Source organism: Carettochelys insculpta, chromosome 25, assembly GCF_033958435.1.
Source record: "Carettochelys insculpta isolate YL-2023 chromosome 25, ASM3395843v1, whole genome shotgun sequence".
NCBI lineage: Eukaryota > Metazoa > Chordata > Testudines > Carettochelyidae > Carettochelys > Carettochelys insculpta.
The window spans coordinates 1,751,350-1,775,520 of record NC_134161.1 but is presented as its reverse complement, the minus strand read 5'-3'; the positions used below and the strand labels follow the sequence as shown (position 1 = coordinate 1,775,520).

The 24,171-nt window shown below is 56.2% G+C and overlaps 1 protein-coding gene across 2 annotated transcripts in view; it reads right to left on the bottom strand.

The window, feature by feature from the left end:
- DSCAML1 (DS cell adhesion molecule like 1) overlaps positions 1 to 24,171 on the bottom strand; it is a 293,581-nt gene that overhangs the window by 268,121 nt on the left and 1,289 nt on the right. For both annotated transcript variants that reach the window (XM_074977017.1, XM_074977018.1), the window contains exon 2: positions 19,947 to 20,144. In XM_074977017.1, coding sequence (XP_074833118.1) covers positions 19,947 to 19,980 — 34 coding nt within the window. In that variant the 5' untranslated portion in view covers positions 19,981 to 20,144. The remainder of the gene's footprint in view (positions 1 to 19,946; positions 20,145 to 24,171) is intronic.

Genomic DNA, 24,171 nt, shown 5'->3' with positions numbered 1-24,171 from the left:
CCTAACATGGGCAAACTGACATGCAGCGATTGCTAGTCCCTTCTGACGAATATAAGTCCCAAGAAATATTAGGGTTGCTTTGCTCCTGAGCTAGGGCAGAGATGCTGATCTCTCAGCAAGGTGCCATCATGGCCTTGATGCTGTAAAACAACAACACCGGGCACTGCCAGGGCTTCTGTACTGCAAAGTCTTCCGCTATGGATTTAATGGATTCCACATTTCATTTCCAAGATAAACGAGCACTGCTCCCCACTGGGGGGCAGAGGGGGAAGAGATTAAAAAATGCAAGCTACATACTTCGCCGCTTCCAATATTTGAACGCAGAGTACACAAAATGCCAACATCATGAATCGGCAGGCAGAGTATGCCGGCAAAAATCGCACAGGGAAATTATTCCCCCAGTTCAAGATTTTGATTCACATGTCCCTCCCCATCATACTGCTTCCTATTTACACCACCTCCTCCTCATTGTTATGGCTGCTCTTTAACTTGTATAATCAACTACCAAACCCTCTTTTGTTCAACTCCCCATTTGCCACCTGCCTATTTTTATTTCATAAGCTAAAAAAAATAAGCAGCTACGGTGTATTGAGGATTTCTAAACTTCAGGGGCCCCTGGGATCAAATGGTTATTTGCTTTTAAGTTTCTAATTGAGCTCTTGGTCTACCGTCGAAATGTATTAAATGGTTGTGCTTTGATACCTAGAAGTATTAAGTACCTGAAAGGTTTATCATGCATTAAGCAATTCAATTTTTTTTTATCCTATTATAATGAAACTTCCATTGTATTACTGTCCTCTCCCCGGAATTGTTCCACTTTAACACTTTCAGCCCAGAGACTCTTAAAAATAAAATCTCTTGAATTGAAAAGATGGGAAAAAATAATGAGGCCATCAGGGTAGCGCTAATGGAGGCTTTTAATTTGGTCTTCTCAGACGAGAGAGCTCCGTAGCAGAGACTCTTTTCTAAGAAGCTGGGGCTGAAACCGTGCCCAAATAATAAGGGATGAGTTGGATTTCTCATTTTCGGTGTCGGGGGCAGGGGGGAATTTGAGTGCCTTGGAGGGTTGTGTGTTTTGGTTTTCCTCTTTTAAAAAAAAAAAAAAAACCAAACACACAGTAAACATGCAAATATAGGCAAAGCAGGGGCTTCCATGTTCAACACAGCAGCTCCCAAATGCAAATCTAACAATAGCAATTTTGGCCAAAGCTCCCAAACAGATTGAATCTCTCTTTCAGAAAGCAGTTGTTATGTCACCTATAACCACTGGCTATCACGGCCACACAGGGGGGCACCACTAAACCTCCCAAGAGCTGTAGGGTATTAGAACAAGAGGGTATTGAATAATCAGTCTTATTGAAGGATGCAGCCAACTACCAGCGCTGCTTTGCTCCCTGGCCCCGGAGGAAAGCAGCCTTACAGCAAAGGTTTGCGAAGCGGCCGGGAGTTCGCTTGGGGCACCTCTGCGGTGCCCCGGGCGGCCCAGAGGCTAACCTCAGAGGTCACTGCCAGCCCCAGTCCCTACCGGAGCGGCGCAGGAGGTCCCCTGAAGTGCCGGCCCCGGCTGGGGACTGGAGTTAGCGCCCGGCGCTGAGGGGGACCGCTTGGGAGCAGCCGGGGGCGCCGGGCACAGCTGCAGCGCTCGGCCCGGCCTGGCGGGGCCGCTCTTCTGCCCGGCAGCGCTGCGGGTCCGGCGGGTCCGCCCCCGCCCCGCATTGCCGGGTATCGCGCACCGTGCACCGCCCCCGGGGTCCTTCTGCCTCCTGCCCCCGCCCCGCAGCTCCCGGGCAGGGTGCACCGCCCCCCCCCGGGCACCTCCTGCCCCCTGCCCCCCGCCCCCGCCCTACAGCTCCCGGGCAGGGTGCACCGCCCCCCCCGGGTCCTCCTGCCCCCCGCCCCCGCCCCGCAGCTCCCGGCCAGGGTGCACCGCCCCCCCCAGGGTCCTCCTGCCCCCCGCCCCCGCCCCACAGCTCCCGGGCAGGGTGCACCACCCCCCCCCGGGTCCTCCTGCCCCCCGCCCCCGCCCTACAGCTCCCGGGCAGGGTGCACCGCCCCCCCCCGGGCACCTCCTGCCCCCCGCCCCCGCCCTACAGCTCCCGGGCAGGGTGCACCGCCCCCCCCCGGGTCCTCCTGCCCCCCGCCCCCGCCCTACAGCTCCCGGGCAGGGTGCACCGCCCCCCCCCGGGTCCTCCTGCCCCCCGCCCCCGCCCTACAGCTCCCGGGCAGGGTGCACCGCCCCCCCACCCGGGCTCCTCCCGCCCCCCGCCCCCGCCCCGCAGCTCCCGGGCAGGGTGCACCGCCCCCACCCGGGCTCCTCCTGCCCCCCGCCCCCGCCCCGCAGCTCCCGGGCAGGGTGCACCGCCCCCCCCCCACCCCAGAGTCCTCCTGCCCCCGCCCCCGCAGCTCCCGGGCAGGGTGCACCGCCCCCCCCGGGCTCCTCCTGCCCCCCGCCCCGCAGTTCCCGGGCAGGGTGCACCACGGCCCCCCACCCCAGAGTCCTCCTGCCCCCGCCCCCGCCCCCGCCCCGCAGTTCCCGGGCAGGGTGCACCGCCCCCCCCCGGGCTCCTCCTGCCCCCCGCCCCCGCCCCCGCCCCGCAGCTCCCGGGCTCCTCCTGCCCCAACCTCCGCTGCCGCTGCTGGGGGGCCGGGCGCGCAGCCTGCAGCGGCGCACGCCCCCCGCCCGGGGCCGCCGCCGGAGTCCCGTCCGCCCGGGACCTACCTTTCGGCAAAGAGTACAGCAGGAAGAAAGTTACCAGCCACATGCCATAAAGAGCGCCTGCTTTCCGGGGTGCAGCGCCGTGGTCCCGGCCTCTCCCAGGGCTCGCCAGGTTCAGATGCTCACAGCTGAGCTCGCAGCGGCTCCTCCTTCCCCCTTCTCCCCAGCTCGAGGCAGCCGGAGGGTGGGCAGGGCTGCCTGTGCGCTCCCCGCCCACCCAGCACGCGCTGGGGGAACCGCCTGGCCATTTGCAGTTGCCAATTGGTACCGTGTGCGCCTGGCTGGGCTGAGCTGAGCAGCGGGGGGACGTTTGGCAGAGCCCGTCGCTCTGCGCCGGAGGACGTGCTGGGGGAGGAAAGCCTGGCATTTGTGCATGCACAACGGGGCCCCTTTAAAGGAAACGGCACTCCCCCTCCGCCGCCGCTTGCACGAGCGTGCACTAGGCCACCTGCTTGCACGGGCACGGGGGTGGGGGAACGTGCAAAGAGACCGGGCAGCTGCATTCAGCTGTCCCCAGCCAGGAGCACCCGTGGGTCCCTCCGAAGCGCACCTGTGCAGTGGAGGAGGTGGCTGTGCCAGGCCTGGGCCTGCTCAGGCCTGTGAAGTTGGACCCATGCCTGGAAAGCTACAGCACCCCTCCCTAGCCCCGAAACCCCCAGAGGGGCGAGGTACAGGCTGTTGGGAGGGGCCTGCTGTGCCCCACGGAGACAAGCTGGGGGTTGCACTCAAGTAGAGGGGGCCAGGCCATAGACAGTTACACTGCCTGGCTCTCGAGGGAAGTAGGGACAGGGTCTTTTCCGTATTCTGGTCAAAACTGCAGGGGCATCCATGGGGTGACCCGTTTGCAGCCCTTTCTCGTCCTGTCTCTCTCACATGGGCTGTAACAAGCTGTGCTCACGGCTGCGCAGCGTGGTCACTGGCAGTTTTGTGCAGCTGGTAGAGGGAGGGAGAAGAGGGGCAGAATTCAGAGAGATGTAAAAAGCCCCCGGCTCCTACCATTTGTGGTTAAGGAAAAGTTCCTGTAACTTGTTAGCGGTACAGGGCCTTGGACAGCCAGGGGCCGCATGTGGCGCAACCGATTTCTTCTGCAGCCCACAACTAGATGGGAATAAAATGTGTAAGTGCTGCCCACCCAGTCACATGCCCTTCCCTGGCACACACGAGTCGCAGGGGGCAGAACAAACCCCTAGCCCAGCTCCTCAGGCTGGCCATGTCCTGTGTGTGCATACTAAAACCCCAGGGAGCCAAGCTAAGGGGAGGGATGGTGAATCCCATGTTGGCCAAGGCAGAGGGGGCGCCCGCCTGGGGCAGCAGTAGGTAGGGAGCTGCAAGGGGGTGGGCAAAGGGGCAGAGGAGCACAAAGCAGAATTAAATGGGGAGGAGGTATGCGGGGGATGCAGTGCAAGCCTCGTGAGGCCAGGGGTCAGTGCATTGGGGGCTGCGCTGGAAGGGGGGGAATACAAGCCCCAAAGAGTCTGAAAGTGGGGAGAACACAGTGCCAGGGGGGATTGCAGTTGAAACCCCAGGATGGCTGAGAAACTTGGAGGCGGTCTAAGCAACAGAGGAGCGTGCACTGTTTCTCCGTCAGTGGAATGGGAAGGAAATCTCTTACCTGAGCTTTGGACAATAGCCACAGAAGCTGTGAGATCCCGACCTGCTCTCTCCCCCACATCACCCCTTCCCCTACTGGGGGCCACCCACTCCCACCCAGTGCCCCTTGCCTCTCTCCCTTCTTCCTCCATGCAGGGAAAATTGTTGGCTAGGGAGGTTTTCTGTGGCCCACTGAGAAGGGGGTGGGGGAAAAGGGGGTCTCTAGCCTCCACGTGGGGAGAGAGGCTGCTCTTGGGGTAGGGGAGGGGTTTCACTGTGTTGTACCCCCCATACAAAGGTGAGAAGGCAATACATGAATCAGCCAAAGCATCATTCAAACCTGGCCACACTGACCGACACAGCAAACCCTGTACAAGGGACTTAAGTACACCCTGAGCATCGTAACATCCAGGCCTTCCACCAGCCAGCTGGTGGTGATCAGTTTCTCCCAGCCCTAACCCTCATTCTGAGTCTTACTGCTTCTTTAAATGAACTCTTGCTGGTGTTCCTTCCAGCCGCAAACCTGAAAGCCCATTGGCTCATTCGTGTCGGTAACACACCACTTTCCTGGGTGGTAGGTTATCCTCATTTTTAGAGATGAAGAAACTAACAGTGCAGGGAATGCAGACCTAGCCACAGAACGCAGACGTCCTGACACCTGGCTCTGCACGCTCACCACAAAACCATCTGTCCCTTCTTTCTTCGAGATGTTTTAGCTGTTCTTCCTGGTCTGCTTTTATCATCAGTGTTTTCTCTTTCTCCTCTCACTGCTACATGTGTCTTTTCTCAAATTTTCTGAAATATTAACAATAAAATGCATCTGAAGTATTAAATTCTCGCTAAAAATGATCGTATTATGGTCAAACAAGGCCTCAAAAATTATAGTAAGTTACAACTTTCCAATAGAAGTACATTTTCTTGGGGGCCCTAAAAGCTACAAGTTTTCATTTGTGCAGCCCTCAGTATGCTTTGAGTTTGACTTGCCTGGCCTCGGTCAGTCAATTAAGCAGATCTTATTCCAGCCAACAGATGGCCAAGTTCAACCCCACTGTGCAAGTGGCCTTCTTACAGCACTGCTGAGCTCGTCTGAGACAGCAAGTGCTAAACGGAGTCTATCCTCTCCTCCCCTCCCGCAAGAGCACAAACACCCAGAAAACAGGTTGTGAATCAGAACAGTCATTTCCCTGAGAAAACTGCTGATATTTTTCAGTTTGGGAGGGGGGAAAAAAAGAAGAGGTGAGTGTTTTCAGGCATTGGTTTTCAGAGACACTTTTTAGACTGGAAGACCCAAAATTCTGCATGGGGAAATAATAAAAAAAACCCACCACCCGAGACTGTATTTAAAGTGCTACATTTCTGCAGCTCTGTTCTGTTGGAGTGCAGACTAACACGGTGCCCTCTGTTACTATTGGAAATGATGTGGCATTTTTGGCCCACTGCTAGCTCCTGCTCACTCTGAATGTTTCCAAAGCGATTCGCACGATCTGGAGCACCATTAGCAAGATAACCTGCTAGTGCTCCCCCAAGGCAGGGAAGCCCTCCTCACCATACAGATGAGAAGGACAGAGATGCAGTACGGTAACATGACACATGGTACATCAGGGATACCAGAACTCAGTTCCCTCAAAGCTAATGTTTATAGGCTTCCCCATCCTGGGACCTGACCCAGCTTCCCCCACTCCCTCCTCTTACCTGCCACAGCCACCCGCTTCCCCTTTAAGAGCACCCAGCTTGGTAGCGTCTACCGTCCCAGAGGGCCTGTCCCCTAACACTCAGAGTCTGTGAGAAGAGCCCTTTGCACCTCCTGGAGCATTCTAGCTGCAGCTCACAGAGTACTCTGCAGACACCAGCTGCCCTTCTAACCAAGCATGGCACTGGAGGGGCTCTATGCCTGCTCATGCCTCAGCCCCCAGCAAGCTGCCTCTGAGTTCAACCTCTGCCATGGCAACAAGAGTCAGAAAACAGCATCCCAGCTCTCATGCTGGTCCCTAGGAGCCCTTCCAAGCTCCTCTGCAGAGCCTCCTATGGTAGTAACCCACCTGCTCCCTAGACTGCTTCCAAACCATCCCCAAACCCCACCTGGCCCTGCTCCCTGAGGCTGAAGGCAGCTAAATATGAAAGGGGTGGGAGTGATTGAAAAAGGCTGGCTAGCCACAGGCCTCCTGGCCCTTAAAGGGATAGGCCAGCCTGTTCCAGACTTGAAACAACCCTTATCCATAGCTGTGGGAGATCTTGCCCTGGGACTTGCTCTGGAAACCCAGCGTGCCCCCAGGAAGCACTGCCCTCATTGCACAGTGGAGGGCGTTCAGGCACACAACAGACAAATGGCAGTACCAGGAAGGGGACCCAGGAGTCCTGGTTCCCAAGCCCATCCTCCAACTGATAATAAAAATCAGTTCATCAGTCTGGGCAAACTCACAAATGCAAAGCAACCGAATTAAGGAGGAACGCACATGCCGACTGGGAAGAGACTCCTTAGGAAGGAGCACTGCAGAAAGGGAGGTAGAGGTCAGAGCGGATCATAAGCTGAGTATGATGCACCATTGTGACACTGGTGCAGAAAACCAAACCAACCCTTCTGGGATGCATTAGCAGGAGCGCTGTCAGAAAGACACAGGAAGGAATTCTGCTCTACTCTGCACTCACTGGTGCTGGGCGCCACGGTTCAGGAAAGACGCAGGCAAACTGGAGGGAGTTCGGAGAAGAGCAACGCAAATGATTGAAAGGTGAAGAAGGGGAGCTAGGAGGGAAGCCTGAAAGAACTGGGTGTGTTGAGCCTGCAGAAGAGAAGACTGAGGTGGCACAGAATGACAGTTGTCAAGTACGTAAAAGGTTGTTACAAGGAGTGGGGAGAAAAACTGTTCTCCTTGGCCTCTGAGGTAGGACAAGGGGTGATGGTCTTACATACAAGTTGTACCCCCCTGGTCTGGCACCCTCATGACCTGACTGGTCCTGAAACAGGGAATCTGCTGGCCCAGGGGAGGTCAGTGCCTCCAGCTCAGGGGCTCTGCTCTGACAGCCGCAGAAGGACTGGCATTGACCAAGCCAGGACTGGGGGCATGCAGGGAAAGAGGCAGGGTGGCGGCAGAGCCCTGTGGCTGGGGTGAGAATACAGCGCCCCAGGAGTGCACTGAGCCCAGGAGCTACCAGACTCTGCTTCCAGCCCCTGCTGCCAGCTGTGAGGCTGTGCTCCCGGCCGCCGGGCTCCACAGCCACCCTGCCTCATCTCCCGAGCATCCCCAGTCCCCACACTTCCAGCTTCCACCTACCCTCATCTGATTTGTGGCAGGCCAGAAGCTTGGGGTGGGTGGGGAGCAGCTGCTTTTCCCCAGGAGTGATCCATACCTGACCGCAGACGACACCCAGCCTTCGTAAGCCTGGACCACGAAGGTCGAACCCGTAGCAGTCAGGGCAGGCTGCGCTGGACATTAGGAAACTGTCAGAGTAGCTGAGGATCATTGGCATGAATTGCCCAAGGAGGATGTGGAATTTTCATCATCAGAGATTTTCAAGAGCCAGTCAGACAAGCCGCTGGTCTAGACGGTGCTTGGTCCTGCTGGGAGGGCAGGAAGCTGGAATCTATGACCCTCAAGGTTTCTTCCAGTTCTATGACTGTCTGAGCCTCTCACCCCTCCTGTCCCTTCCTTTTCCTCCACTCCGTCCCTGCACAGCATCAGCTTCGTGGCTGCCCCAACCTAGGGGCTGGGTGCAGTACAAAGTTAGGCCAGTGTAACTCCAGCACTTAGGGCTGTGACAAAATCTAACCAGCCCCCTGAGCCCACCACAAACACTTCCGGGCCGATGGAAGAATTTTCCCTTGGCTACCGCCTCTGGGACAGGGGGCTTTCCCAAGGCACAGGACGAGCCCCTGGCGCCCCTGTGGTGTGTGCCCACAATGCAGTGCTGGTAGCATCTCAAGCCAGTCATCTCTCACGGCTCTAGAACAGTAACGTGTACGTTGTGAAGTGTGTCTCTTTTACACGCAAACAGGCAGCTCTGGCTTGGTCACACAGGCAGCTGGCACCCCCCTGGGGAGTCCATACGTCCCTGTCTGCCCCGGGCTTCCTGGCTCTCTGGGCTGCCCTGCCTGGGGTCACACACACACCAGTGGAGGTCCTTGAACTGGAGTTTGGTAAATGTCTCTACTGCGGCACAGTAGTCCGGGGTCTGTCAGAAGCACCAGTTATTACTACCGCTGCGTGTTTTACAGTAATGCTTCGAGGCCCCAGCTGAGATCGGGGCCCAGTGTGATGGGCACAGCACAGATGGAAAATTCAGCATCATAAGCAACAGGCGGCAGGGCCTAAGCATGTGACCAGAGATGGGTACCACAGGCAGATGCGGGGGAGCACAAAGACAATGGCTCAGGGCTGGGGCCGCTGCTTGCCAGGCTGGCAATATTGTCTCACTGTTTCTTTGTACTCAGCCATCCAGCTGCCTGTATCCCTCCTTTGTCTTGTCCCGTGCTTGGACTGTAGACGTCTTAGGGCAGGGACTGAGTGTCCTTTTGTTCTGTGCTTGTGCACAGCTGCTCCTGGGCGCTGCAATGAGAACAGCGACGTGACTGCAATGAGCGTAAGAAGCAGGGATCAGGGCCTAGCCAGCGGTCAGGGCTTTGCGGGCACCCCATTGGGGTGAGCTTTAGAGAGGCATTCAAAGGCCAACTGCTCCACCTGACTTGGGCCTGCCCCACAGCCACAGCACAGAGGAGAGCGCTGGGCCCAGAGAAGCACTCGGACAGTGGGCTCGCGTCCTAGCCTGAGCCTGCAGAAGCCGACCGGAAGCCTCGTACGAACAAGCTCGCCTGCAAGAGTAATAGTCCTGCTTCTGCTCCCATCTGGCAGGGCCACAAGGACAGCCTCTCCCTGCCCCCGTCCAGCCGCCGGACAGGCTGGCACCCAGGGGAGAGGGATACTGTTGCCTTGGGACAGTCATGGCTCGGCCATTGGCTCGCTATTGTGAAATTGATGTAATGACCCCGCTCCGAGCCCTGTGATGGTCAATGGGAGTTTTGCCATTGGTTTCAGTGGGGCAAGCCGGCTCCCCCATCCCTCTGGTGACCCAGCCCTTTCCCTCCCCACCAGCCCTTTACTGAGGGGAGTGTGTGAGCTCCCCCAGCCCAGAACAAGCTGGCTGCCTTCATTCCTGCCTGGCAGCTGCTCCAAAGAGGGCAGCCAAGGGAAGCCTGATAGCAGGACTTTGCTGGCTATCCAAACGGGAACAGCCGCTTCCTCTCCTGCGCGGGGGAACACTGGCTTCAGGGGCCGCTGTGGCACTCCCACAGCCAGCCCCGACGGAGACCAGGGTGTGTGGGTGGGCTGTGGAGGGCTGGCGCTGCCGGGCCTCCTGTGGGCACCGCATGGCTGGGGCCTTGGGGATATCTATTGGCAGTTCCCGGGGCGGGGGAGCAAATGCCGCTTCATGTTTCATTTTTAGCTTCCCTGGCTGTTCAGCAACACTGACGAGCCCCCTGGTCACTCCCCCATTGGGGCAGGGCTAAAACAGCATCAGACAACACTCCGCAGCCCAGGTCCAGGCTACCTCTGCCAGAGACAATGCAGGGAAACAGCTGAAGCTGGCCAGGTGGGGAGACCAGTAGCCGCCTGTGCTCTCGGCAGCTCTGGTCCCTTTTATTGCAGACACTGTATTCCTTCCCTTGGTGGCTTAAAGGGGCTGTTTAGCTTCCCCCCTGCCTACATCCCTGGCCCCCTGGATTCTGGTGGAGGAGGTCAGGCAGCTACACCTCGGAGCAGGCTCTTGCCAAGCCAGTGCCTGCGGGAGTTCACACCCCACACGCATTGGCGCAAAAGGGTGTTACGAGCATCAGTATTCTTGGGGCTGCCCCTCAGGATACTCACAGAAAGCACCGTTAAGAGTCCTTTCCATCGGTGTTCGAGCAGGACAGCTGATGCCAGGCTCAGAGCCAGCCAGTGAGGGGCCCAGAGTGACACCATGTGGTCTTACACAGCTGTGAGCTGACAGAGATGAAAAGGTTATCCAATCTGTGATCTGGGCAGGTGAAATCTACTTTTGGCTGCACATAAGAGGCTCCATGGAAAGGGACAGGAGACGTGTAACATGCTGGAGAAGCGTGTCACAGCTTTCCTCTCGCAAACCACTCACTCACCAGCCATGGTCCCGCTCATTTTTTCCATTCATGAGCAGAATAAATTTTGTTGCGTGCACTGAGGCGGTGCAAAAGTGCACCACCTACCAGCCTGCCTCAAGCTTTTTTGCACCACCACAAGGCACACACACTGCTCGTGTTCTCCTGATCAGCTGGCTGGCACCCAAGCACTCAGCTTACAGCGAGTACTGCTCACAGGCAGCAGCTACCTTTTTTTAGGGGCAGAAGTCTGTGCTGTGATTCTGAAGGCCCCTGGTTCAAACCCTCCTGGTGTGACATTGCTGAGGGTAATTCCTGGAAAACCTGTTTTCATCGCTCCTTTGGGACCCGGCTGCATCCCTCTCACTCACAGCCCTGGGACCCTTTCCATTTTCCTGCTGGATTGTGTGGTCAGCAAAGCAGCACTCACTCTGGGTGTATTTTCAGACGAGGGCCCAGCCAGGGACTCGATCGCTCAGTGGCTTGGTGAAAGGCTCAGGCACTTGGCCTGATTCTCAGCAGTACAGTGGCTGAACTTTGTTGCAGTCTGATGGACGCTGGGCGGCCTGTTTGCAGGGGTCTCACTCCAGCCGCTGCCCCTGCCCCGCTGGCAGCCTGGCACTGGAGCCAGGTTTGCAGGTTAGGTCCATAAATGGCTATTAGCCAGGGGTAAAGGATGGTGCCCTGGCCTTCAGAACAAGGGCAGGAGATGGATGGCAGGAGATAAATCACTTGATCATTGTCTTCTGTTCTCCTTCTCTGGGGCACCTGGCATTGGCCACCGTCGGCAGATGGGATGCTGGGCTGGATGGACCTTTGGTCTGACCCAGTATGGCCGTTCTTATGTTCTTAGGAAAGCTCGAGGCAGGCTGGTAGGACTGCTTACCTTGCCACGCTACAGCTGTTCTGCAGATAAGCAGCATCTACCCCTCCATCTCCCTTTTCCCCAGCGCCAATCTGAAAGTTGCAGGAAAGTGAGGGTGTCCCCAGCCGGGGGTGGGGGGCTGCCCCAATTCAGCTGCTCATTGCCGACACAGGCTGGTGCGTGGGTGTAGCTCTGGGGGTAGGAAAGGGCGTCGCTCTCCCCAGACTGCAAGCCTCAGGCAGGTGTAGAACTTGCAGGACTTTTTCTCAGCTCTGAACGGTGCTCCAGGCTGCGGTGACACTCCCTCTGCCAGAGTCCCCCTCGCCTGCCCAGGCACCCAACGTACAACTCATCTCAATTCCCCTATGGTTTCAGTTCCTAGAGGCGACTGCCCTGCCCTGCCCGCCCACCCCGCATGCCTTGCTTTGCACCAGCCCTGCTGCACTCTCCTCCACATGCCGCTGAGCCCAGGCCGTTTCACAAGGGGCCTGTGGAGAGACGCTGGAGGCTTTCAGAGCTGCTGCAGCAGAGGGCTATTAGTCTAGACCCAACCCAGCCACAGACCAGCTGCAGACCTCAGGTCACTGCCTTCTCTGGCTCCCTTTCTGCCCCCCATACCAGGCGGAGAGGAGTCCTCTGCAATGCACAGCACAGCATGCAGGCCATACTCGGCTGCTCCAGCCAGAACAAGCAGGAGGCACTCAGAGCCCTGCCAGCAGGCATGAAAAACACACAACCCGCGGCACCTTGTACCAAAACGGTCATTCTAGGGCTGCTGCTACCCACCAGCCTCTGCCTGATTTAAAGGGTCAGCTCCGAGTTAGGCATGCTGGGAGAAAAGCTCCCATGCGTGGGCGAATCTGCAACCATTAGGAGCTTGGCTCCTAAGGCTCTGTGGAAATCTGGGCCCCACTTTCCATCTATAAAATGGGGATAATAGCACTGATGTGAGGAGGGTCACTATGTTACAGCTGGTGAAACACTTGGCTGGGGCTCAGATAAGTGCCCTGGGCTTCAGTGGGGCTCACTGTGGGGGCAGCACTCCATCTGTTCCCCACTCGGCTGTAGAAAGTGACCCTAAATGAGCAGCTCCCCCCATGCTTCACCCCAGAGCTGGCTGCACATATTTCCAAATGGGATAAAGCGAGCCTCCCTGTGGCTTGCCGAGTGCCTTTTGGGTCCCTTTGGGGTAAAGCTGGAGCCCACACGTGGAAATTCGGCTCCCTGTGCACAGGGACCGGGATATGCGGCATTCAGGGGAACGGTCTCTTTGAATAAACTCAGCACGTTAGTGCTCTGTGTGATGAGTACAGGCAGTTCAGCCAGGGGCCAAGCACTGGGCTCCCATGCTGAGGAAAGGACAGGAGCTGTCAGGCTGAGGCTGAGCCTCCCCTTAGCTCTGAGCACTCCTGTGGCTGGCCCCGAGAAATCTTTCCAGGAAATAAGCCTGTTTGATGCCTCCCCCTAGCGTTCAGCATCACCACAAAGAGCAGAGCCTGGATCGGACGATGCACAATACTCCCAGCCCAGGAGACCGGAGGCTCCTGTCACTGGTGATACTTACAAAGACTGCACTGCTCTGCGGCTGGCCGTAAGCCCTCGCCACAGCAGTAGCGACAGGCTCTGCGTTTGGGGTGCTGATTCTGCGAGGAGATAGCCAGGCGGTCCTGGGGACAGACTGGTGGCCAGGACCCCCAGCTCACTGTCTGCATCGGTTTCCACAGGCCTGTGGCACGGGCTTTCCACTTGCCAGCAGGCAAGGAACACCAATCTCCAGCTGGGCCTCAGCCGCTGGCCCACCTATTACCGCTATGTTCTTCCTACCACCTCATTTCAAAAGCTCTGGAAGCACAAGCGTGTGGTAGCTGAGAGGCGAGCTAGAGGCCGCTCAGAAACGGGCGGCGGGGAGGGAAGGGAATCGACAGGGCTTCTTCCGAGATTTGAACCTAGGTGCCGAGTGAGCAGCCAGAGACGTGGGGCGGACTGGCCAAGGTCTAAGCACCCGCCCCAGCACCCTGAGTGGCTTCTGACAGTTGGCACCTGAATGGGGAGCAGGGTGGGATTTTGCAAAGGGCCCATGTGATTTCAGGGCATGACCCCCCCAGACACTTTAAACAAGATCTGTGCTCCTGAATCCCTTCAGCACATTTTAAAATCCCCTGCCAAGCTCTTTGGAAAATTTGGTTCCAGCTGCAGCTGCTGGCCACAGGCAGGAAGAGACAAGCTCTGATAGGGCAGCCACAGGCTGGATGTGGTAGCAAGAGGCTCAGTCAGTTACTCTGCAGTTCCACCAGGGCCAAATTCCATCTGCAGGGCTGGGGTAAGTGCAAAGGGGTCATTCATTGGTGCATGCGCTTCCAATCCCCAGGAGCACTTCCCTGGCTCAGGCCACGCAGCTAAGGCTGGAGGCAGGAGTTCCACCTGTCCCAGGGGCCATAGACATGCAGCTCATGCACCACCTCGCTTTCCAAGGCACGTCACTGGGCCTCCAGCATTCGCTGCTGCTTGGCATAGCAGGGGCACGCATCCCCCACAGGTGGGATCAGTCACTGAGTACTAATAACCAAGGGGGGCTGTCTACTGTGGAACTAAGGGCTGAAATGCTCCTTGCTTTGGGCAGAGGGGGCATTTATTACCCTGCCAGGCTACTTCATTGGCAGCCCCATCATTACTGATCAACGTGGGGCGACTCAGGGAACCAGGCAAGAAAGAAGCACCTGCTGGGCTCCGCCCAGCTATGGCCTTGTCTCACCAGCTCCTGGTGCCACCTCTCTGGCATCACCGGGCTGGAATCAGGGAGGTACTCCAGGGATTTGAGCAGGCCAAGGAAGCCCAGGCCTTACGAGAGCAAAGGGTGTGGGGGTGCTACAGCCTACAGCTAGGAACCATGCAGGCAGGGGCTGGAAAGCTCCCCTCACTGCCACTCTGCCTTTGCTGGTGGTGACCTCCAGGGCTTCATGCTGCCCCAGCACACCCAGCCCCACCTCAAACAGAGGCAGCCAGCATGCCATGCAGGCAGGGGCTTTGGGGCGGGGTCATGCACTAGAATGCCTTCGGCACAGAGAGCTAATACCTGCGTGCCACAGCTGTCTGGGACTTTGATGCTTAGATATGTCTATGCAGGGAGGCTCAAGGAGCTTATGCCCAAAATGTCATGTCTGCACAATACACAAAGATGTGTGTATACCCTGCACATTACCACACAACTCTGTACAGAGGGGCAGAGCGGATTTCACACAAACATTGAATGTTACAAACCCTATATGTGCCTACGCTTCAACTCTATGGGGAACCTGACCCTCATATCTAACATAACAGGTATAGAGAATCATAGATTCTGAGGACTGGAAGGGACCTCGAGAGGCCATCGAGTCCAGCCCCCTGCCCTCATGGCAGGACCACGTACTGTCTAGGCCATCCCTGATAGACATTTATCTAAACTGTTCTTAAATATCTCCAGCAATGGAGATTCCACAACCTCCCTTGGCAATTTATTCCACTGTTTGACCACCCTGACAGTTAGGAACTTTTTCCTAATGTCCAACCTGAACCTCCCCTGCTGCAATTTAAGTCCATTACCTCTTGTTCTATCCTCAGAGACCAAGAACAAGTTTTCTCCCTCCTCCTTATGACTCCCTTTTAGATACCTGAAAACCGCTATCATGTTCCCCTTCAATCTTCTCTTTTCCAAGCTAAACAAGCCCAATTCTTCCAGCCTTTCTCCATAGGTCTTCATGTTGATATTTCTTAAAAGTTTCAAAGATTTTTATTGTATTCCAGTTTATTGATTATTTTCTTCTCTCTTGGAAACAGATATACTGAGCTAATGTAGGAAACCCAGGGGGGAAAAGGCAACCAGAAACAAAGATATTATTTCTTTGACTTCTGCTCATCGAAGGAACAGACATGTCTAACAGCAAGAAGCCAAACCCTGATGTCTTGGCTCAATTGTCAATAAATCCTTTGTAAGGCAAAACTCAATGAGCTTTTCCTGACTAGGGGCTCAAGGATTTGGTTCAATAATTTTTGCACCCAGGGAGAATCTGTCTAGAGTTTGATTTCCTTGCTTTCCACCTGTGGAGCAAGTAACGCTGGGTATTCCATTTCCCATGGCAAGTGCTCCTATAGAAAAGCACTTACAAACTGGGAAAGTTTTTTTTTTTCCTGTGGAAGCTTCAAAGAAAGTTACAGCTTGTGCAAGTTAACAAAGGTAAAGTGAATCCAGGGTCAAGGGATGGTGAGGGAAACAAGAAAGCATGTACTACATCTCAGCTGAGCCCAGGTTAAACCTGAACCTTTATGCACTTCACTCCAATCTCCCCTGTGAAATAAACCTGTCCCCAGCCTCAGCACCGTCCGCAGGCTTGTCAGGGGCAGACGAGTGGCGGGATGGCAGCAGGAGCAGCGTTAGATCCCACAAAAGGGGGCAGAGGCTCCTTTAAGCCCCTCTCAGACAGGAAAGATGCTGCAGTTGTCCAAGTGGCATTATTCACCCAATCTCCTTTACGCCCCAGGCAGACTTACACTGAGAGGATTAACGGCTCAGGGGAGTATGGGAGAAATCCCAGGGGCTGCTTGGCACAGACAAAGTTTCTTCTCCCCTCTCTCACAAGGCTGAGCTGGGCATTGACTGCTGGGTGGGAATGGCCCAGGGAGGGGCTTTTGCATCTGAAAGGTCTGGCTGTTCCTTCAGAACTACACCCCAGTTGCCACACCTAATGGAGATGCTTGAGCAGCTGCAGCATCCTGGGTGCAGCTAGCCTGCCTCCCCGGGCCCTGACAGGAAGAGGGGCTCTAGAGCCGGAAGAGAAACGTGCCTAGCCACGATCTCACCACCATGGGACACAGCTGTCCTGTCCCCGTCCTGTCACTTTCCCCTTCTCCCCTCCACAGCTCCCCTCCGTTTCTCGCCTCGCCCTCACCTTCCCCTCTCATTCCCCACTCCCGCCCGCTCCCTCGACCCCCTGGAGCCCAGTAGGCAGCCCTGCCTTCCCCCGGCTCCTCCAGTGCTCCCCAATGGCCCAAGGCATCGGAACACCCTCTACCATTGGCCCAGGGGCCACAGCTCCCCGAGGCGGAGCTGGGTCCCCCCAGAGGTTTCCCTGATGACTTGGGGATTGATGGAAAGTTGACGGCAGAACGACGTGGCCGCCCGCAGGGCAGGCCTGACTCCCTCGGTGCTGTGCAGCACACAGTAGCAACCACGCGCACTGGTCTCTTCCCCCAGCAGGCAGCTGGAGGCTGCCCCGGTGGAAAAGGCCCCTCCCTGGATTGGATTTCCTCAGCCCCCTCCGAGAGCTGCCTGGAGAACATCGTTCAGCCCTAGAGGTCTGAGCCCAAGAGGCCCCTTCACCCCGCACACATCATGCCCTCTCCAGCCAGGTGTGGCGGGCACCAGAGCCATTCTAAGGATCCCTAGGGCTTCAGTCCTCCTTCCTACTGAGCTTCCCCAACAGGTGGGCTCTTGGGTTTTAGTCCTAGCTTCCCTGGGTGGCCTTGGCCAAGCCCCTTCCCCTCCTTGGGCCTCACTGTCCACCCGTGGAGCTAGGACGTGAGCTCTCAAACTGGGGGCACACCCCCTGGGGGTGTGAAGAAATTCCAGGGCGGGCCACAAGGCAACTCAGGCCCCTTCCACGATTCCCCCACCCCCAGAAAGAGCCTACTTATGAGGCTCTCAGCACTGGACTCAACTGAATTGGTTTAACTTAACCCCTCGAGTCCTTCTCGGTTCAGCACACAGGGACACTGAGCAGACCCAGCCATCATACATGGTCGACCCGGTGCAGCTGCTACAAAGACCCACACGGCGCTCCCTCCTGCAAGGGTGAGCGAGTGCTGAGTGGGGAAAGAAGGGGGTTAGGATGTGGGGCTGGGGCCCCAGCAAGCCTGGGACTAGTGGTCCTTGGCTTGGGGGGAGTGGCTCAGGAGGCTGGCGGGGGGGCTCGGCAGGGCTCTGGCAGCTCATGGGGCTATTTTTAATTTTAAACAAGCTTTTGTATTCAGTTTAAATTGCGAATTGGATTGTTCGTTATAGAGGGTTGGATGCTGGTTAAGAAGAGATGTGGGGGGCGTGAGGGTTTCTCAAAAACCAAAAAGGGAGGGGGTTGGGAACCACTGACTAGAAGGACGGCTCCTTGCTCGCTGGCTGCCTTCACTGCGGCCTGGGAAGCCCTCTGTGATGCCTTGGCAGGAGGAGCTGCTCTAATCTCAGCAGCTTGCAGCTCAGGCGGGAGCTGGGGGCAGATGGGCGCTCCGGGCAGGTGGGAGCTTTTTCCAGCCCTCCAGGAACAGAAAAGCTGCTTGTAATTTACAGGAGCAAGGAGGGAAGGCGCAGATCACAAGTGGTTTCATTTGGGCACAGCCACCTCGTGTGGCTCTGGGGCCTGGCTTAGCAGTTAGAATTAGAACTCAGTCATCAGTAGCTATAACAATGCAGACCCAGAACAGGAGCGCTGGGCACTCTTGCAGCTACCCGAATACAAACAATTCGCACTTGTGAGTGGACTGTCCAAGTGGGGCTACCCTGGTTACTTACAGCCTCCGACCGGGCCGGTCAGCCCATGAGCCCATCTGCGTGAGGTCTTCACCACCCCGGCCACCCAGGAGGAAGTGGATGGACCAGCAGAGCCCAGGCCTGACGGCGTGATATTAACAGCGCTGTGGGGCAGCGGCTGTGAACACTGGGCTCAGGGACCAGCCGTGAGGCGAGGCTGCACGGGGCTGGGTGCGCCAATGGCAGGCAGAAGGCAGCCGATGCAACCCTGCCTGTAGCAGCCCAGCCCACGGTGCTCCAGCTGCAGGGGCTGGGTGCCAGCATGGAGCTGAGGGCCAGAGTCCTGAGGCCCATTCCGAAGGGCTTAGTTCAGCTTCTCCCAGTTTAACTCTAATAGGCTGCCTTGGAGTTGAACCTCTGCCCCCAGCCAGCTGCTCACCAGCCGATTCCAGGTCCTGCCAGCCGAGTCCCCCGCAAACCCAGCCTGGCAGGAGGCTCATCCGTCCCCCGTCCACGGCGGTGGCTCAGAGGTGGCTGGTGGCGTGCGCGCAGCGCGGGATAAGCAGTGAATGCTACCCAGCGCCCAGCCAGAGATCCCCTGCGTAGGAAATCCGGACATGCCTGTTCATCTCGTCACCGCAAGCCCCAGGGGTCCGGGGCAAGGGGTCGGTCCGATCTGTGTGACCCTCCCTGTTCACCTGCCTGAGGGGCAGCGCTCTGGGCCAGGCACTGACATGGCACACGCCCTAGCAGAGCCCTGCAGGCCACTGTGCCGCCCCTCCAGCTGCACACAGGAATGGAGACTGGGAGCATGGGGAACACGAGCATGTTTGCCCTGAGGTCGGGGGCGAGGAGGTAAGTGCCCTGTGAGTCCGTCCCCAGTGCCCTCTCCCTGCCACTGGCAACCTAACACCTCCCCACATCCATCACTCTCCTGCCTCTGCCTCCGCCCACCCCTCCCCAGCTCAGGCCTGACAGTTGCATGCTGGCACTGGTCTGAGCCCAGGGGAGCCCTCCGCTGCCTGCACCCCACCAGCTATGGCATGGGCTCTGGACTCGGCAGGGGCGGGGGATTAAAATGAGCAACACGCAGGGGGATCTCCCACCACATGCTAGATGCACTGGGAAGCTTCTGGTGACCCCCCCCCCCCGCACACCTGGCACTCCCATGGAGCAGATCATTGACTCACTTCTCCCACGATGGTGGATCTCACTGGGTCATTGGGTGGATGGCACATGCCAAAAATATCCCTGCAGAACAAACAGCACACGCCTGGGGCATGCCGTGTCTTCCAGACCGAGCCCCTGCTGCACGCCTCGCTTAAGACGACAGCTGAAGGGATTAGAGCCCAGGTCAAACCAATACCCTGAAAGGTTGTTACAAGGAGAGACTTTCTTAACCTCTGAGGCACTGACAAGCGGCCATGAGCTTCAGTTGCAGCCAGGGCAGGCTGGGTTGGACATCAGGGGAAACTTCCTGTCAGGACAGTTAACCGCTGGTATAAATTGCCTAGGGAGGTTGTGAAAAGCCTCCAGTGGTGAAGATTCAGAGCAGGTTAGGCAGACAGCTGTCAGGGACGGCTCGGTAGGGTCCGGCAAGAGATGGCCCACAGGCCAGATCCACGCTCCAAGCCTTTGAATACAGTCCACAGCCCACCCCTGCCAGGACCCTTAAGCAGGGAGCAGCTGGCTATCCTGTGACTGTGCCATGCTCTGGAAGGAGTGGGGGAAAAGCATCCCATGCTGGCTCCACCCTCGGCACAATCTCACAGCTCACATTGGTCAGAACCAGCCAATAGGAGCCGGAAGATGGTGCTGGGTAGGAGCAGGAGGCAAAGTGCCCCCACCCCCTCTTCCCCTCCGGGAATGTGGCACAGATGTGCAGAGCAGCCTGGGGCTGCAGCAGGTAGTGAGCCTGCCTGAGCACCCCACCGGCTTAGGTGAGCACCGCACAGCCAGAGCCTGCGTCGGGTACCCCACACCCCAGCTCCCTGCCCCAGGCCCTGCACCCCCTCCCACACCTTTCTCCCAGCCCTGAAAGCCTCTTGCGCTTGGCATTCCAGGACGCAACCTCTTCCTTCACCCAAACACCTCTCAGACCCCTCACTCTCCCCTTGCCTGAGCTCCATCCCAGAGCCCAGACCCCCATAGAGTAGCGCAGCCCTTGACCACTTACCAAAACCTCGGAGTGCTGTCCAGATCAGGTACATGTGCGGAAGGGAACCAGATTACTCAACCTCCAGTGGCCCCTTCCAGTCCCCCCTCTCTCTGAAGGGACAGACTTCCAGTTCAAAGCCAGCCCCAGGTTCGACCAGAGAGGAAATCACGAGGTGAAGCTGAAGTAAGGCCTTTCCTCCAGAGTCTCACATCCAAGCTGGAGAAATGAAGCAGAAGAACGATGAGCCGGAGTTCCTGTCACAGCAATTAACACTGTGCACTTCTCATGGCCTCAAAATTGATGCCCCTCCCAGACACCCCTCCCTGGCTCTTCTCCAGAGCTGCATGCAGACTTAGGGGAGGTAGCCCAAACGCAGGTGGCAGCAGAAAGGCCAGAGACCTGCCAGGCTGAGGAGATGCCCTGGCCAGGACCCTGTGCAGAGTGGAAGGCACGCAGCCCTGAAGCAGAGCTGAACACAGGGCTGCTTGAGACAGCACCAGCCCCCTTGCACACCACCCCCAGGATCTCAGCAGGGAAGTGGGGGAGCTCTTGTTATACTGTGTGGGGAAGATGGTATCTCTGGGCTCACCAGCATCCTTCCTACAGGCTGAACCTCTCATCTGGCACGCTTGGGCCAACTGGTGCCAGAAGAGAATTTGCCAGACCATGGGAGGTCAATATTGTGTAGCAACATCACCAACACTTCCCATGCTGCCTGGGCTCTCAAGACATTTGGGGTGATACTAGAGCTAAACAGCACAGAACACAGAGCCAGGACCGGTGGCTGTAAAAATTCATGGGACCACGGGAAACTTGGCCACGCCCATGAGAAGTGGACATCCAGCTAGCTGAAATCATGCCGGATTGCGGATGTTGCCAGCTGAGAGAGTGCCAGACTAGAGAGATGCAACCAGCTGTACCTATGCTTCAAACAAGCCATGTTTGCCCAGCTTGAGGCTAAGTTTGCCTGGATCAAGAAAGGATTTGTTTAGTCTTTTTCCCATTCCCACTGAAGCATGGTGGAAGAGCCCATAATTCCCTGCTGTAACTCTGACCACTGGTTTATAGTCCTGTAATCTGGAGCAAAGAAGCAAATATCCAGTCATGGAAAAGGATTCTACTGGGGAGAGATCTAAAACGTAAGTGGGTGACAGCCCAGCAGCACTGACAGGACTTAATGCAATCTTACATCTCTACTGACCTATACTTTACACCACAGCGGCTACGTCTACACGTGCACGCTACATCGAAATAGCTTATTTCGATGTAGCAACATCGAAATAGTCTATTTCGATGAATAACGTCTACACGTCCTCCAGGGCTGGCAACATCGATGTTCAACTTCGACGTTGCGCGGCACCACATCGAAATAGGCGCTGCGAGGGAACGTCTACACGCCAAAGTAGCACACATCGAAATAAGGGTGCCAGGCACAGCTGCAGACAGGGTCACAGGGCGGACTCAACAGCAAGCCGCTCCCTTAAAGGGCCCCTCCCAGACACAGTTGCACTAAACAACACAAGATACACAGAGCCGACAACTGGTTGCAGACCCTGTGCCTGCAGCATGGATCCCCAGCTGCCGCAGCAGCAGCCAGAAGCCCTGGGCTAAGGGCTGCTGCACACGGTGACCATAGAGCCCCGCAGGGGCTGGAGAGAGAGCGTCTCTCAACCCCTCAGCTGATGGCTGCCATGGCAGACCCCGCTATTTCGATGTTGCGGGACGCAGATCGTCTACACGTGCCCTACTTCGACGTTCAGCTTCGAAGTAGGGCGCTATTCCCATCCCCTCATGGGGTTAGCGACTTTGACGTCTCGCCACCTAACGTCGATTTCAACTTCGAAATAGCGCCCAACACGTGTAGCCGTGACGGGCGCTATTTCGAAGTTGGCACTGCTACTCCGAAGTAGCATGCACATGTAGACGCGGCCAGCCTGTCCTACTGCTCTTTGTGCAAGTGATAACACCACAGAAAATACAAATCACGGCCTAAAAACCATAACAATATTACAGCATATCAATTCTTTAAAGCCATGCAGTGATAGTAAGTCACAGCACAGTGCTGCCTACCTGGCCCTTCATGAAATTAAATTAGGCACTTTATTCGCACCCTCCAGGAATTCTGCTTGCTGTTAGCACCATGGATATTTGTACAGTGTCTCTATTAGAGAGACAGTATTGTGTGATTAATAAGCACCTCAGATTATTAAAATGGGAATAGTTAGCATCTAGTTTGCGCCATGAATCCTGTTTTAGTCTTCATATCTGAGCTGAAGTTAGAGCAAAAATTAACCAAGTAGGTCAATTTCACTTTTGCTGACTTTTGTCCCTCCTTTTAGGGCTAGTTTTAGCAAGATGCTGCAATGTTTGGGTTTCAAACCCACTGGAGGAAATGGCTGACTCCAAACAAAGCCAGCTTTTGGAGGGATTTAACAAATTATAGGAAGGATGCGGATACACTGGAGAGGGTCCAGCGGAGGGCGACCAAAATAATTAGGAGGCTGGAGCATGTGACTTATGAAGAAAGGTTGAGGGAATTGGGACTGTTTAGTCTGCAGAAGAGAAGACTGAGGGGGGACTTGATAGCAGCCTTCAACTGACTGACGGGAGGCTGGAGAGAGGCTGGAGAGAGGCTGTTCACAGTGGTGACGGATGGCAGAACATGGAACGATGGTCTCAAGTTGCAGTTGGAAAGGTCCAGGTCGAACATTAGAAAAAGCTTTTTCACTAGGAGGGTGGTGAAGCATTGGAATGGTCTCCCCAGGGAAGTAGTGGAGTCTCCATCCCTGGAGGTGTTTAAGTCTTGGCTCAACAAAGCCCTGGCTGGGCTGATCTGATGGGTTTGGTCCTGCTTAGAGCAGGGGGCTGGACTCGATGGCTTTTTTAGGTCTCATCCAGCTCTATTCTACGATTCTCTGAAAGCAAGGCTATATCCCACCACTGTGAAACACTGACACGAACTTGACCGTGTCCCTTGAGAAACATGTAACTCTACTTGCATAATAATGCTACAGCCAGAACCTGTAACACAAACAGAAAACCAGCAGTCTTGCAGCACCTTAAAGACTAGCATTTTTACAGGACGGTGTTTTCTGTGAAGCTACAGCTGTTACAGCACGGCAGGCTGCCCCTCAGACTCTTTACCATGCAAGGCACAAACAGTTGAACACAAGGTGGCGGCAACAGCACGTCTGTGTGTGACCAAGACCTAGTGACAGTCCCATGCATGTCTAACCCTTCTTCTGGAAGCAGTCGGTAGCAACCAGTGCCAGGTTCAGTACCTAGGGGTACCTTTTTATCCATCTCGCATAGAATAGGCTTAAGCCCCCACCCAGTAGCCTGGGAAATTGACCCAGCCCAGGTGCCTCGGAGAGGCAATGCTTCCCCACTGACAAGCACAAAGTGAATGCAGAAAGAAACTTTTAATGGAGGAGGTGGAGAAATCACATGGCATTAGCTTGGGAAAATACCACACCCAGAGTTCATAACCAACCCTCAAGTAACTGTCCCAGCTCACATGGATTAAGCAGTGTCCTTTGCCTCTCAGGCTCACCAGTCCAATACCACAAGGGTCCCATTCACATACCCAAACTTTCTCCGTACCCCTCTTCAAGTGCCACACTTACGACTGTCCAGTCCGTGCAGGCCCTGACACATCACCCTGATGCATTCCCTCATTGAACCTGAGGCAATGCAACCTTTCTGCTGGCCCAGTGTCCTACTTGCTCCTGCCAGCCACCTGTCCACTGTGCTCTGTTGGCTGCTTGTCCTGTGTAAGGTGGGCTTTGCTATAGGGAAACCCTCTGATTCCAGCTGTCTGCGGCTTCAGCTGCCAGTGATTTCAGCTCAGTGGCATTCAGCTCTGGGCCTAGCCACAGAATCCACCAAAACAGATTAGCAAAAATTAACCATGGACCCCAGCTTTAGCTCTACCTTTGAACAGTGCAGGGGGACTAGTCAACCCAGTCTTACAGCCATATGGCCAAAAAGTTCTTACCTAGCCAGTTCAATCACTATACCTTTCCCCCACTTTCTGCTGCACAATGCCCAGATGGGGGAGCCCTGTGTGATCCATATCTTACACAGCAACAACTGCCCTGTACCCCCACAACAGTTTCAAGCATTGTTGATACGCCACAATTCTTACACCAGGTGATAGAATAAATAGTGACTCAACAACATAATGCTTACCCTAGACCAAGGATCATTGCTTCACCTGGTGCCATCAGGCTTTGTTTACAAG